This window comes from Corvus kubaryi, unplaced genomic scaffold, assembly GCF_017639235.1.
Source record: "Corvus kubaryi isolate FWS band 111438036 unplaced genomic scaffold, C.kubaryi_AGA036_p1.0 61889, whole genome shotgun sequence".
NCBI classification, from domain to species: Eukaryota; Metazoa; Chordata; class Aves; order Passeriformes; family Corvidae; genus Corvus; species Corvus kubaryi.
This window is the reverse complement of record NW_024581420.1, coordinates 23,348-39,333: the sequence shown is the minus strand read 5'-3', so window position 1 is coordinate 39,333 and position 15,986 is coordinate 23,348. Positions and strand designations below refer to the sequence as shown.

Below are 15,986 nucleotides of genomic sequence, written 5' to 3'. Positions count from 1 at the left end.
TTAAGATTGATTTTGTAGAAGAGACGTCAGATATTGGATGCTAAAGGAATGGGATAAATAGAGCGACTGTACAGGTTTGAAAGGTCCCTTTCCAAGGCCTGGCGTGTTTAATGTATTCCGGGTTTCCGTGGCAAAAGAAAAACAAAGATATGGCTGTCATGAACCCAGCATAATAGCAGCCTGTGATTTATGGAGACTCCTCCTGCTTATATATTTTAGATAAATAATACCCCTGCGTGTGTCTCCGCGCTCATTCATAACCAAAGGCCGCCCGAGCTGCACGGAGGGTTCGCGCCAGGAGCATTTAGAGGCAGTCAGCTCAGAGGAGTGGGATAACTCAGGGATCAGACACCGAGTAAGTCAGCGTGACAAAGCCAGGAGTGCCCCGGGCAGAGCCATGGAGCACACACAGGCTCGCCCAGAGCCAGAGGTGTGCTCCACGCCGGGAAGGCTCAGGGGGCACACCCCGTGCCCACGTGCAAGCGTGGCCCAGGGACGGCGCGCCCGCCACCACCACCACCCTCGCACCGCCGCGGAAATGAAAGAATTAGGCACACAATGAACCCCCTAATTGCCTGGCAACAGCATTTAGGCCCCATTAGGTAGATTTGTAACTGCTTCCAGAGAAATAAACTCCTGTGTCATTAGATAACAAGGGAAGAAATAGGTTATTTCCTTTCTGAAAGGTATGAAAGCCTCCAATTGCCTGATGTACGCGCTCAGTAGATTATTTTCTGTCATCTCAGTTAATTGAATTTTACCCATTGCTCTTAGAATTCCTCCCTTTCGTGTAAGGTTAAAAAGTTCAGAGGAGTCATGTTTTTTGAACCTCGTCCATGTATTGCACGAGCCAACTCCAGCTGCGCAAAGCGCGCCAGGAAAAGGGAGAGGTGGCAAACTGTGCGGGGATGGCTGCAGCATCCAGGAGAGCTGGCGTGGGATCATGGAAGAACCTCACTTCTCCAGTGGCCTCCAGCTGGGATGCTGCCAGGAGCCACCGGGAGGGACCCGCTGCGAGCTCTGCGGGCGGGCGTTGTGCGATGACCGCACCTCCTCCCCTGGAGGACCAAACCGGAGACCCGGGGTTAAACCAACTCCTCAGATTGCCCAGACACTCTTCCCGGGGTGCCAGCTGGGCTGGAGTGCCACATGTGCCAGCCAGACACGGGCACGTGGGTTTATTCCGGCCCCGCTCTGCCACCCTGTGCCAGGCCCTCACCGGCGACGCCCAGCCCTCACTCTCTGGCGGCCCCCTCATTCCTGCCTTTCCAAGGCAAACCTAGGCAGATCTCGATTTCTGAGCAGATCCAGAGCATGGGTCACTCCTCTCATCATCGCTCAGGCTGCTGCTCTTAGGCTTCACCACTCGGTCACTCCTGAGAGGCAGCGGCACCCTCCCCCCCACCTGCAGCCGTGCTGCCGTGGGGAGCTGAAGGCCGAAGTCAAACCTTAGTGGGGAGCTCTGGCTGGATCCTGTGGGACGTTTGCTTTGCAGACCAGCACTGCCTGGAATGAAAGTGCTGGCTTGGACACAGAAATATTACTGAAACAATCACCTGGTGACTCCAGAGCCTCTGGATTTTAAACCTTCCCAAAAAGCCAGCTCCATTTTCTGCATTGGTGGAGACCAATTCCCCATGCTGGCGCAGGAGAATAGACCAGGCCTGGCAGCGGGGTGCTGTTATCCAGTTCCCAACTATTATGACATAGTTTCTACCAGAGCAGTTTTCTTCTCAGCCAGTCGAGTGGAATGATCCCTGAAAGCCGCCGTTTGCGGCAGGGACGCGCTCGGCCTTGTCAGAAATCTGTGGTTGCCCACATGCAGGCTGGAAAACAAGGACATGGAAAAGGGCCTGGAAAGGCAGCGTGGCTTTGAAGCACTGGGCAGGGAGGGCAGTGGCAGAAAACCTGAGGATGGGGGGGGGAAAAATAAGTATGGCGAGACGAGTAACGTGGAGCAGCCAGGCCCGAGGAAACGCTCCTTCCCGAAGTCTCCGTGGTGCCGCGTGTGCCAGGAGCTCCCCTCGCCTGCCAGCCCAGCCCTGCTCCTGTTCCCGGTGCCCGGGCACTGGGAAACCACCTCAGCACTACTGGGGCGTCTCAAACCTCCGGGACTGGCGGGGTCGGGCATCGCTCCCTTTCCCCAGGACCGGGGTGTTCAGGCTCGGGACACCTGCTCTGGAGAGCTGGATCCCAGTCGGGATCTCAGCTGGTTTGTCAAACTACTGACGGGGACAGGAGAGACCCCACAGCAGCCCCAGGCTCATGTGCAGGGCTGTGACCCCACAGGTGACCCCATGGGCCATTCCCCCCAGCTGGGGGCGAGAACGGGATTGGGCTTCCGCTGGGCCGGGGCTGGTGGTCCCCCGAAGCCATCCCTGGCGGGCTGGAGCGGCAGCACGGACACCAGGCGGGGGAGAAGGCGGAAGGAAAGCGCAGGGCTGCGCTTTTCCGCGCCGCCTTTTTGTTTTATTTGGTTTTAATTGCACCCCGGAGCCCCGCGTCTTAAACATCCCTCATGAAGAGGGGCCAGGGAGCGGGAGGGCGGGCGGCGGTGGCCGGAGCGGGGCGGGAGGCCAGCGCGAAGCCCCTCCGCCGGCAGAGCGGTGCGTGGGGGTAACCTTGTAATCTACAGAAATCTGGGAATTATGATGGATATTACATAAATCAGCCCCCCTGTGTCAATAAGGAAAAAAACATTTTTAAAAGAAAAGCGGCTGATAATTAACCCTGAGAGCACGGGTTTAACCCAGATCACCTTGGGGAAGCGCCCGGACAAAGGCAGGCATTCATCCCCGGCCTTTCTCATTTAAATAACCCGGCCTTCATTGGCTCCTGAGGGATTGCTCGGGGATTGCTGAACCGGAGGTTTGTTCGGGTTTGATGTGTGCTCGCATTGATTTCCCCCTCCCTCATCTCAATAAAAGGCATTTTATAGAGCCCCGGAGCGGGGCAGGGTGAGACATCCCGCAGCTCCCGCTGGGCCAGCAGCGGGTGTTTGCCAGCCCACAGGAGCTCTGCTGACATCTCCGAGCGCATGGAGCCGGAGGATGTCTCTGAGCGGCAGCGCCAGCAGTAACCTAATTATTACTGAGCAAATCAGGGTTGCCCAGAGAAGCCGTGGCTGCCCCATCCCCGGAATGGGGTCCAAGGCCAGGGTTGGGATGGGGCTTGGAGCAGCCTGGGCGAGTGGGAGGAGTCCCTGCTTTTAAGGTCCTTCCAACCCAAATCTTTCTGGGATTCTCTGCGCTGGTTTTGAGTCTGCCTTTTGGCTTTTCCAGGAGCCCATGGGATCATTTAGGTTGGAAAAGCCCTCCAAGATCGAGTCCAGCTGTTCCCCCAGCACCGCCAAGGCCACCGCTAAGCCACATCCCCAGGTGTCACATCCGCACAGGCCCTGCTAAACCCCTCCAGGAATGGTGACTCCCCCACTGCCCAGGCCAGCCTGTTCCAGGGCCCAGCAGCCCTTCTGGGGCAGGAACCTTTCCTAATAGCCAATCTAAATCTCTCCTGCTGCAACTTTTGAGGCCATTAAGCCCACAGACAGACATCTGGCTGGTTTTGCTCTGGGGGCACCCGGCAAACCTGCCAGCCCCTCACACTGGTCAGACCAGGCCCCAGGGGAGCTTCTCCAGGCTGGCTCCTGCTACCTGGCCCTACTGCTCCTTGCTTTTCCCCTGCATCCATAGTTATTGACATGGATGAATGTGAATTTTCACCTGAAAACCCACATTCAGTACTGGTCTCTCCTCTCGTTTGTCCGCTCTGCAAGCGATCCGTGCCCCACGTCTGCGAGTGCTGGAACCAGGATAAAGCAGCAATTGCTCAGGGGGGAAAGCTGCAGGCTGGGAGTGGAGGGAGAGCTCCTGGCCGTGCTCTTTCCTCCCATAGCTGCTGCTGGAGAGCCTGGCAGGAATGTTCCTGCACGGGGCTCTGCAGCACCCGCACACCAACGCCTCCATCAGTAGGAGCGCCTGGCTCAGCCTTTGCCTTCCCTGAGCCCGGGGCAGCGCTTCCCTGTGAAACCGGGAGCTTCTGGATCGTGGGCTGGGGCCCTTGCCCTGTTTGTCACAGGGGTGACACAAGCAGAGCAGAGCAGAGCAGAGCATCCCAGGACCCCTGTCAGCAGCCAGGCCAGGCCATCCTGGCCGGGCAGGGTGTGGGCAGCAGGGCTGGACCCCTGCCCGGAGCCCACAGGCAGCCCCCGACCCGGGTCAGACGCCACCGGCAGCCCCACACAGGGCCGGAGAAGCCACACAGGGCCCTGGGAGGGAGGACGCACAACCTGCCGCGGCGCCCCGCTCGGAGAGGGCTGCTGCCAGTGATGGACACATCCTTATTTGTAAGTATTTAATGTTTCTTAGGAAGCACTTCTAAAAGAAATTGGTATGTAATGACAGCACTCACTGGAAAACAGGCCGATTATAAAATGCACTAACTTATCTGGTATTCATTTGAAAAGTAAATGGATGCAAGTAAAGGTGAGAGTTCACTACCAATTCAAACATTTTGCTCTAACAGGCTCTAGCACTCCTACTTTAATTCAAGCAGAAGCACAAGTATGAATAATCAAACTGGATGATGCTCATCAAAACCTTTGTGCCTTGCACCATTTCAAATGGTCATTGAAGCTTAATGGCAAAAAATTTACATTATTCCTTTAATTTGTATTCTGTTCCTTCCTTCTGAGTGATGTGATTGTGATTTTCTGTTGCCAGCTGTATTATTTTGATGCAAATGTTATGTGCTGCTACAGTCCAATTTCCTGCTTTGCCCTCCCCTTTTCTTCCCCCAGGAAAGAAACGACAGCTAAAATAGTTCAAAACTGGGGAGGGATTCTGAAATAGTTCCTTAACTACCGCTCCTAATTAAAGCAAACAATGCAGGGTCTTGAAGCACCCTGAAAAGCTGAAAATTAATTATTAGCTGAAGGGGGAGAGGGAAGTGGCTTTGCTCCCTGGACCTTCAAAAAAAAAAAAAAAAAAGCGCGAGAGAGAGAAAAGTGAGGGATCCCAATTCTGCCTACAAAAGAATTAGAAAAGAAAATTTGTAATTCAGTTAAAAACTCCTTTTGCCGGCACATAATCACCTAGGGATGAATGCTTTATTGAGAGGCATGGGGCTGCAAACCAAAGCCTTGCAAACAGGAGGCCCCCGGGGTGCTCCCGGCACGTAATATATGCACCGACTAATTTATTGCGCTGTGACTAATTTCCATTCCTTGTGCTCGGAGTTGCCTGGCTAATTACAGGGATGTTTTCTTAACTTGGGTAATTGCGCTGCCCGCGCGCGCGCCCCACGCCGGCTTTGATGCGCCCCCGCGGGGCGGCCGCGCGGGGCGCCGCCCTAATTAGATTGGCTGCCTTAATTAGGGGAGACGGACGTGGGGCTGCGCGGCGCTGGTGGCACCCTGCTCCCCCGCCACGCAGGCACGAGGCTGGCAGGGGAGCGGGGTGACGCCCAAGCCCAAGCCACGCTCTTCCAGGATGGCGAGGATGCACCCAAAACCGAAGGGCGTCCCGGCATCGAGCCCACCGCCCATCCCGTTCCCGCCACAGCGACCAGAGCCAAGCTCCCGCCGGGAGCATCCCTACAAACGCGCACGAGGCGACGGCCCCGTGCGCCCGTGCCGCCGCTGGCTCGACGCCTGCTCAGCCCCTCTCCAAATCCGCTGCCGTAATTCTATCCCTGGCAGTCGCTCGCGCGGGCACGGTTATTAGGCAGATAATCACTTCCTTGAAATAATTTCAGCACTCAGCTCTAATAAAAAAGATTTCTTCGCAAGGGCCCTCGGCGAAAGGGGCTCGGCGCTGCTCCCGGCACGGCGTGGGTCAATGGGGTTCCGCTCTGTCCTCTCTCTCCAGCCCAACGATTGCCTTTCACCCGCTGAAGAGCGGCCCAGCGCACCCATCCAGGGCCGGCCTCAAGCGCTGGCCTTAATAAAAGCTTGACATCTGAAATTCTGCTGCTTTATCCCTCCCCTGGCCAAGACTTGGTCAAGACCCCGGAAAACCAATGTCGTATCCATGAAAACTTGTGCCCTGGCAGGGGAGGCCGGAGGGAAGGTGGCAGAGATCACCCGCCCAGCCTGGGGCTGCCACACCTCAGTGCCAGAGGCGCCTCGGGGCGGTGGCGGCAGAACCGTGTGGGAAGCATCGCTTCCCGCCAGGACGTGCCAGCCTCTCTGCAGGACTTGGCCGTGGCCACGTCACCCGCATCCCGTCACAGGATCCTGGCAGAGAGACACACCAGGGAGAGCCCATCCCGCTGGAAGTCTGGGCAGCGTGGAGAGTCCCCAGGTTGTACCCAACCTGTGAAATTCCAGCAGCAGGCTCTGACAGACCCTGAACTCCTCCAAGGTGACTTAAGCCCTCGTCCAGCTGGAGGTGCCTTCCTCCGTGAATTTGGGAGCTCTGGCAGCTTGAGGAAACGCAGTTATTTTCCTTTCATATTCAGATAAACAAACCAAGTGTTTCAGCTGCTGTTCAAAGGCGGGCTGTGACCCGGTCTCACACCCAGAGACACCCGAGAGAAGGAGAAATTCGGAGCCTCTACCACAAACTGAACTGATGGGGGCAGCCAGGCAGGGATCCTGTGTGGGAGACCCTCTCCGTGGCTGCCCAGCCAGGCCCGGCTGCAGCTCCCCAGCAGCCCCCTTCCCAACACACCAGCAGGCTGCAGGGCCTGCAGCAGGTCTGGGAGCTCGGTCTGCTGGCTGAGCCGGCTCCCTGCAGCCTGCTGTGCAAAGCCAGCCAGCGATTCCCGGGTGGGTTTTGGGGCGAGGAGCCTGCGGCTGCCCGCGCGCGGAGCTCTCGCGGCCCGCCAGGCGCCGCGGACGCGTGGGAGACGCTCGTGTGTGCGTGTGAAGCGTCTTCTCGGGCTCACGCTCGCTGTGAGAAAGGAAATAAAAAGGGAGTCTCCTCCCCCCTCCAGCTGCCTTCAGCATCTCCTTTCTCATAACTTGGCATATTCACTTAATACAGGCCGGCTCCTTCCAAGTCGTTAGCGGCGGCGGGAGACACAGCCGGAACGCTGACCCGGTTTGCTTGCCAAGACAGAGCAAAGAGAAACCTTCACATAATCATTTCCAAACATTAAAATGGCTCCATTGTCATTATAGCTGAGAGATTGAATTCGCCTCATCAAAGCGGCGTATGACAGGTGACTCAATAGGCTGGTGCCAAGCGCGGAGGCAGGAGATTAGCAGGGCACTGATATCATTATTTCCGCCTATCACAGATTCGGCAGGGAGGCAATTGTAATTTCTGGGCTTATTAGTCTGCATTCGCAGGAAAAAACCTGGTGATAAACCTCAGTGTGACAGCCAGGCATTTGTGCAGCAAGTGCTGTCACAGTGACACTTGGAAAATGCCAATGTGGATACGTTCTCCTAATCCCCCCTAATGGAGGTTAAAGCCTGGCACAAAGGCACTCTTATCGCTGATCGGGACACTAATAACATTTGCATTTTTAAGTTAAATATAGTAAGTAAAGAGTAAGTCTCCTCCTCGCGGCTTCGGCAATTAACTCAGCCTCGGAAGGATGAAAGCCGAGCGCAGACTCCAGCCGGCCGGGCTCTCTCCCACGGCGGGTCGGCATTCCCAGAGCAGCACCTGCGCTCCCACCTCGGCTCGCCGTGCTCGGCGCCGGGATGGGAGCCGGCAGAGCGGGGAATGCTGGCTCCTGGGGGCTGGGCGGAGCTGCTGGCCCGGGGCTGCCCTTTCCCCCAGCGGGGCAGCTTGTGCCGGGGCCTCCACGCGCTTTCACGGGTGGTCTCGCTTCGAAGGGACGGAACTTTCGGGGGGTCTCTTTCTGCCCCACGGTGCCGGCCGGGCTTGGGGTCCCCATGAGAATTTGCCCCCCGGACGCGAGCCCAGCACGCGTGCACGGGCACGCACACGGGCGCTCTCCACAGGAATTTCTTAAGGAAAAAAATAATTACAGGTGGTAAACTGTTACTTTTCCACATTTAAATAAGAGACCAATTAAGAAGACTATGTAATTCAATTCTGGAGTGAGTGCCACTGAATTCAATTTGTTTCAGGTCAATGAATATAATGTGAAGTTATTAACAAAAAGGTCAGGGACTGCATATAAAATATACACACATGACACAGGCAGAGTAATTAGTACACATTTCACATGTTCTGCCGCTCAGACATATGGTGTAGAAAAGCTGAGCGGGATTAGATGGTAATAAATGTTCCCCTCTCCCCTCCCACCAGCTCCCTATTTAAATGGGGTTTATGGCTATTCCCCCCAGCGTTCCCGGGATCTGCCGAAGGCTGAGGACCCACCGCCCGCACAGCAGCGCTGGGGTGGGGGCCGCAGCCAGGGCAGGGCTCCCAGGAAAGCTGGGACCCTCCCAGGGTGAGGGATCCCGATGGAGCAGCTCAAGCCACAAGCCAGCACATGCTGCAGCAAGGATGGCTTTTGGGGAGCTCGTGGCCCACACGCTGCTCGTCCCCGGGCCGTGCCAACAGAGCCACGCCCTTGTGGCTCCCTCGCCAGGAATTACCGTGTTCCTCCGTGCCAGCGCACGCTCGATGTGAAGGTGTTACGTTAACGATAATAAAACGCTCCAATTGTACGGTTCAGCAGCGGCTGAATTTGAAAAAGTCCACAACACACACAAAAAAAAAGAGAAAGGACAGTAAAGCCTCAAGCGCCTTTCTGACCCTAAGCTTGAGTACCGGATTCTCTTGCAGGGAATGACGCACTTTCATAGGGGAGGAATACGAGAACTTGGGGAAAACTCCTCTGAAAGTTACAGGAAGAAATCCCACGGTACGAGAGCTCTGCCCAGCTCCTCTCTATCACAGAAGGGCTTTTAAAATAGGCCGAAAGACCAAAAATGCGGGGAGAACCCTGCTCAGTGGCAGCCCTGGCCCTGTCTCCGCAGGCAGGGAGGAACGAGCCCTGCCTAGGCAGCGGTAAAGAGCCAAAACCGCTGTTAGAAGCCTCCTGCCTCCCACCGCAGCCCCTGCTCTCGGAGGGAACGCCGCTGCAGGGACAGGGAGCCGCTCCGGGCCGGGGGGCTCTGCAGCGCCCTGTCCGTGCGTGTGGGGACCACACACGCGTCCCTACAAAGCCTTCCCAGAGCCTGCTGAGTGCACGCCCCGAGGGCACGGCCGGCCCCACGCGCGGCCCCGAGCAGCCCCCGAGCCACTGGGAGCTAGAGGATGAATCCGCGCCTAACTCCGGTATCGGCTTTGGGAAGCGGGATGTGTTTGGGACTATGGAAGCCTCTTCCCGTGCGAGTTGCCCCAGTGCTTCTGGAAGGAGCGGTGAGGGAAACCTTGGAAAGGGCGGGCCAAGTGATGCCTGGCAGTTTCCCCAGCCCTTGCTGCGGGGAGCTCAGTCCTGTTTACAGAGGTGCCCTGGGGTCCAGTCAAACCTCCTCGGGATTCTTTGCCGGCAAAGGATAACCCAGACGGGTCTGCGCGCCCCAGCGTTTTCCTTGGCGTCTGGTGTTCAGAATGAGACGTGCAATCCATTGCCCCAGTTATCCTTCACCTCCGGTGTGTGGCCTGGTGTGTTAAAGAAATCGAGTCGTTTGTGTAAGTAATGATTACCACTTACTACTGACCTTGGGAGCAGAATCCTCCTTGGGAGAGAGTTATTTCACCCACGGTTCCTGTTTCGGTTTTGTTGCTCAGCTGACCGCAGAGAGCAACAGGAGAGGCGGGAAGTGGAGAGCTCCAGGGACGGCTGGGACACCCCCGGGTCCATGTGGGTCTCGCGTTTGTCTGTAAGGAGGGAACTGTGAAGTGACACTGGCTCATACAGGTTCGGGGGCGAATTACACCGGAGATGATTAATGCTGCCTTTTTAATTACCGCTGCGGTGGCTCGGTATTCCAGTCAGGATCCCATCTCCAGAGTGGAATTCTCTGGGTTTGCTCCGAGGAGAGCCAGGTTAGTGCTCACAGGATGATAGCCTGTCCTTAAATCAGGGAAAGGGGCCCTGAGCGAGGCCTGGACTGGCTGCAGCTCAGTTCCTCAGCTGCCTCGGCCTGTCCCTCGCCCCAGCGCTCCCTGCCACAGCCCCTGGGGGATACCCCACCGGGATCCCACCGGGATGCGGGGCTGCACGGCCATCCCAGGCACAGCAGCCACCAGGGCTCTCGCAGGTGGCAGCTCCCAGGCACGGCACAACCTTCCCAGGCTGTTGGGACAGGGCAGGCTGTAATGGGTGCTACGGAAACCGGAGGATTTCTCCCTGCTCCCCAAAACCCACCCTCACATACCCATCTGTAAGAAGAGAAGGGGAGAGAGGAAGCTCCCCGGGTTTTAAAACCACTGAAGCAATTTACTTTCCATTTTACTGTTGGAAGAGAACAAGTGAAAACCAGGGAAACACCTGTGTGAAGCCTTGGTTTTCCCCTTCCCCCCCACCTTTCCTTCGCAGCTTTCTGTTTGCCTCCACACTAAAAACCCACGGCACAACCCCCCAAACCTCCCCGCGACCCGAGCGTGACGCCGCTGCCCCTCTCCGTCCCCCCCGGTGCCCCGGGCTGGATTTTTTGTGAACACCCCTGGGATTTCCTCGGGGTGGGAGCAGACCTCCCAGGCTCAGGCCACCGCGGCCGCGGGGCTGTGGCCACGCGCGGGGCGGGTGGAGGGGACACCCCGCTCGCCGCCCGCGGGGTCGGTGCCCCCGGCTCGGCAGCCTCTCAGCGCTCCCGCTCGCCGGCGCTCTCATTAGCTGCGGATTGCGAATGGGTCAGCAGATCTATACACTTTTGTGTGCCTCGGCTCGCTTTATTTATTTCTTTCTTTTGCAGGATGCTGAATAACTAACCTTCCCCTTCAATAGGCAGATTTAAAAAAAAAAAATAGGATCCATCACACAGCAGCAGGATAGCCTTGCTCTGTTTTGACCTTTCTGAAATTAATTTCCCAATCTTAGCTTTCAAAATCAGAGATTGAAAAGACCTATTAGATCAGCCAATCCATCTTATCACTAGCACGGCAGCAAGCAGAGACGCCAGCCAAGTGCTCCTCCACACGGGGAAAACATTCTGGAATAAGACGGGACGTGAATTTAAAGTGAAATAATACCTGTTCCGGAACATTCTGCACGTGGACGGAGTGTACTCTGGACTAACCGCAGCTGATCCTGACTTTGCTCAGTTGACACCTGCAGCCGCTCACTGGAATGGAGGGGAGGGAAAAAAAGAAAAAAAAAAATCCCATTTTAGGATAAGAAGCACCTTTCGTGGCGTAGCTCTGGGGAACCATTCCCCCCGACCCTTTTTTCCCAGACAAGGCTGTCGCTCACGGGGCAGCACCGCCCGGGGGGGAGAGGGATGGGTGCTCAGGGAAGCTCCCCCCCGACCTGTGAGGATGCGGATCAGGACAGGATCCCGGTCTGTAGCTACTCTGGGAGCCCGGCATGTTAGCACGCGCCTCTCCCAACCTGCAGTTTGGCACCTTCGCCGGGAGCACAGCTCTCTTCTCAGCGGGTCCCTGCTTTTCCAGGCAGCAAAGGGCTCGGGGGTAAAACCCCACATCCTGTGGTTCGCACCACCCGAGCTGCCCCGGCCGGCGCTTGCTAGCCCATGGTGGGGGCCCCCCAGGAAGGCCCCTTGGGGCAGGGAGTGCTCCCCTGCTGCCATGCGCCCCTCTCCTCCCGTTCCCCTTGGACTCCCTGGGGCTCCGAAGGTCGTGTTCGAACGCCAGCGGTGCTGATCTGGAGGGGACAGGTCACCCTGGGCTGACCTCGGTGTCCACCTCCATCCTGCCCCTCGCTGCCCGGCGGGCTCGGACATTTCCGGTGTGGCATTCCCAGAGCCCTTGGGGACAGACGCCTGCGGCGTTCGGATGCGCAGGGCAGCACCGAGGGGCATCCTGCTTCTCCCGGAGAGCGAGGAGAACGCAGCAGGCCTTGCAGCAAGCCAGGGCTGGTCATGGCAAGCCGCCCGCTTTGGCCACGCCACCGGCGCGGCCAGCGGCGGGACCCAGCAGGCCCAGAGGGAAGCGTGAGCAGCTCGGTGCTCTCGGAGGGCCCTCGAGGGGCAGCACGAAGCCGACCTGAGCCGGAGGGAATCCCGGCAGCACCACACGCAGCCCGGGCAGCAGGGCCCCGCGGTCACGCAGGGAGCGGGGAGCCGCGGCGAGGCTGAGCGATGCCACAGCTGTCGCGGGGCCGCACCGGGCGGTGAGCCGGGACACGGCAGGAGGCACGGCGAGTGGGCCAAAAGGAGCTTCTCCCCACGCAAGGAGCCTCTGCCCACGCCTGCGTTCGCCAAGGGGCTGGGAGCTGCAGGAGCGGACAGAGCCTACCGGTTCCGAGCCCTGCTGCGTTCCCTGTCCGCGCTGTGGTTCGGTGGGCCAAAGCTCGGAGTCTTTTCCGCCCCGAAACCCCTGCGTTCCCCCCGGCAGCTCCTGCCCTGCGCTCCCACCATGCCGCCACCACCCCCTGCCACGGGGAAGCGCCAGGAGCGCACAGCAAGGGGAGCCGCGAACTTTGGGCACTCAGCGAGTCCTCTGCGCACACAGGGCCGAAAGATCAACATTGACACTTTAGACGATTTCTCTCAATTTGTTTTCTTCGTCGGCCGTCGGGGCAAAATTCCACTTTCCCGATATCTTGGACGCTTGGCTAATGGAAACAAATAAAGCGAAAGCTTCTGTCCACAATGGGCGAGGAGCATCCATTGTCGGCGGGCGCTAATCGGATTAAATTGGCTCCCGGCTCTACCGCTCGGGGATAACTCACTCCTAAATTTTTTCCCGTCTCAAGGGGATGGGCCATTGTTGCTTTTTTTTCCCCCCTCCCCCGCTTTCCCCCCCTATTTAAATCTGATGGCTAGAATGAGGACTGGCTGGAGCTGCCGGCGCTGCCTGCGCCCCGCGAACAAAGAGCGGAGCCCAGCCCGGGGCCGTGGCTGGCGCTGGCCCCCGAGCCCCTTCTCCCGGCTGGAGCCGCTCCGGCATCGCCGCCGCTCCCCGTCTGGAAATCGCGGTTAAAGCCCGAGCGCAGCCAGGCAGGGAAAAACCCGCGGCGGCCCGTCCGCGCCCGGGCCGCCTCCCATTAGCATTTAAATCCGTACCCCCTGGCATCAGCCCCTCGGAAGGAGCCGCAGCGGCCACGTTCCCGCGAGCAGCCCGGAAAGAGACGGCCTTAAATAATGCCGCCTTCGGAGGGAGGCCCCGCGCGCCGCCGGCTACATTTTGCCCGGAGTCTGATAATTTTCAAAGCTATTGGCAACCTGGGAATTTTCCTGCCTTATCGCCGGGGCTCAGCTAACTTCACTAACACTAATCAGAGCTGGAATCATTCGTTCAAGGATTGCATGATCATGTTTTTCTTTAGCGGTGACAGCTGCCTGAGCCGCATTAGCAATGCAGATGAGTCAGCCTAATAGGTTAATGCAGAACACGCGAAAATTAGGTTTAATCCCCAGTGAAATAATCTAACATTTTCACATTTCTTGATGTTGGGATAGAGACATTGGTGGTGACTCAATTAGGTGTAATGTAGATCAAAGCAAATTTACCTTCTGGCTGAACCTTCCCCACAGTTTAGATAGAAGAATATAAGGGTTCTTTACTAATTGGCCAATGGCTGTGGGGAAAAATTACACGGAAAGCGTGCGTAGCGCAGGAATCGCGCCCCGGATTTGGATCCGGAGCGAGGGGCGGCCGGGCTCCGCAAACACCGGGCACGGCGCCGGCTGCGCAGCCCCCCTCTCCTCTCCGTGCGGCGCCCACAGACGAAGAAGACGTTTGGGGGCTTTTCTGTCGTTTTATTTATTCCCCCCCCCCCGCCCCGCCCCCCCGCTCCTCTATTCATTTTTAACGTCCCGTACCGCAATATCCCCGGCGAGGTTTGAAAGACCTTGTATGATAAAAGGAGCATAAAGGAGAGGAAAAACCCCACCCACCGGCGCGCGTCCGTCTAATGTTTTCATTCCCGGGGAATAACATATCAAACAGCAATCGCTTTCAGTCATAAAGGGAGGGGAACAAAAAATTACATGCCCTCAGTTGCCAAATTATTTTTTTGCCTTGACATCTTAATTCTTAATCCTTGTGTGTGGTCAAATCAGCCTACTATAGACAACCAATCAAGCAATTATTCCTAAATTATATTTGCCCAGCTCACATTGATTGGTCATTCTTTTCTTATTGGGTAAGCTCATTAATTCCGAGCAGCTTGCTTATTATGCTTTCCACATCATTTTCCTTCGGAGCCTATCTACTCACACCAGCCTGCCGATGTTTCAAGATGCCACGCAGGAAAAAAAAAAAAAAAAAAAAAAGGGCCGAGTGATCTATTGCATTGTCTCTTCCAGCAATTACAATTCACATTGCTGATTAACTTTGATGTGAAAACTAATGAGATAAGGCAAGTTATCAAGGCGGACCTGATCGTCATCTCATTTATAGAGCATTTGCCATCAGTGAATGACAAAAACTAATGAAGATGTATCTGACAGCAGGCTGAGCCGCGGCCGAATTTCGTTTCTCATCAGCAAGTGCTCTGCTTCGAACTCATCAGTCTATCTGAAACATGTGGAAATTAGCTTAATAATGAAAACACTTCATCCAAATAGACAAATGTTTACATTAAAATAGCTACATGATAAATAGATGTTAAAGATTTTATGCCTTCTTGAGTCTAAACAATGGAGCACAAAATACGTTCTCATATTCACTAAATCATCCCCATAAAGCTCCCCACGTGCCGCCCTACCTGCGGGCTCCCCTCTCCCTGCGGCTGGCGGGGAGATCTGCGGCTGCCTCGGGCCGTGTCACTCGGGGGTGCCCGTGCCAGGGCGGCGGGCAGGGCAGAGGGGCCACTGTCCCTGCCCGCGCCTGGGGCACACGGCCCCCGAAAGCGGCGTGGGAGTTTTTTAGCAGCGCCGCCGGAGGAGCGGGAGGTGCCGCTGCTGGACGCCGGCGTTTACCCGACGCAGGAAAGGGACCCAGTTACCCCCGGACAGAGTACGAAGTACGGGGGGCATAATTCATGGGAATACAGCAGCGTTTCTTGCCCGAGCCGTCACCAGAAAGCCTCCTGTGACACCGGTCTAGCTCAGAAACGTCGTGATTGAAGGGAGGCAGGGAGAGCTGCTCCCATTTTTAATACCGTGGCTTCTGTGTCTTTATTTATGAGAGACTATTTCATATTTGTCGGGCACTATTTCACGCGCTGCTACTGTGCCCAAACACGTCCCCGAGACGTTTTCGTATCTGGAATAAAATATTCATCCATCACTTGGGATCGGAACAGTACTACTTTTAATAAAGAAGACGGGCATCTGCAAGGCAGAAGGGTGAAGCTCTCGCTTTAAAAATTATTCTAAAAACCGTGATGCTTCAATTAAAATAAAGATTTGGTAAAAGGTTCTCTTCCTTTACCACGATTTTTTCCCCCTCCCTCCCCGCAAAAATACGTAAGGACAGCCTGTAAAGCACTGCCTCCTCCAGGAAAAAAAAAACCACAACAAAACCAAACCCGAACACTCTATCCCCAAAGCAAGAGGAACTTTAAATTCGATATAAAAACGTGGTTATCCAAGTGGACTGGGGGGGACGGGGGGGGGGGGGGGCAAAAAAACCCCCCAAAATATAGAGGCTTTGCAGAAAAGGCGCAGGAGCTCCTCTGAATTCCGTGCGGCGACGGCTCCGTGCGCACACGTGGGAAAGAGAGCTCAGCTCCCGAGCGGGTCGGGACGGGAGCGCGGCGGTGCCGGGGCTCCCCGCGCCGCCGGTGGGTGCGGCCCCGGCCCCCCAGCCCCTTCCCACCGCCAGGCACTCACCGCCACGTCCCCTCGCTCGGCCGGCGAGGACATCTGAGGTGCAGCGCCGAGGTGCCCGGCATTGTGCGGCGCAGATTAGCCTGCACAAAGGGCCCGCATCCCGGCTAAGTTAAAAGAAAAGCCTGCTAGGGAGCGCCGGCGACAAATTACTACTTCAGCGCTGGATTAAATGTAAAAGCCCTTCACAGAGCTGCAGATAAATCCTGTGTGCTAG

The 15,986-nt window shown here is 56.7% G+C and overlaps 1 protein-coding gene across 3 annotated transcripts in view; it reads right to left on the bottom strand.

Annotated features, from left to right (window-relative positions):
- LOC121672398 overlaps positions 1-15,986 on the bottom strand; it is a 28,036-nt gene extending 12,050 nt beyond the window's left edge. The window contains exons 1-3 of one of the 3 annotated variants that reach the window (XM_042045034.1): positions 15,773-15,986; positions 11,064-11,155; positions 9,590-9,763 (exon numbers count right to left, since the gene is read on the bottom strand). In XM_042045034.1, the coding sequence (XP_041900968.1) occupies positions 9,590-9,763; positions 11,064-11,155; positions 15,773-15,834 (328 nt within the window). In that variant the 5' untranslated portion in view covers positions 15,835-15,986. The remainder of the gene's footprint in view (positions 1-9,589; positions 9,764-11,063; positions 11,156-15,772) is intronic. The other 2 variants (XM_042045036.1, XM_042045035.1) reach the window with 2 other exon arrangements.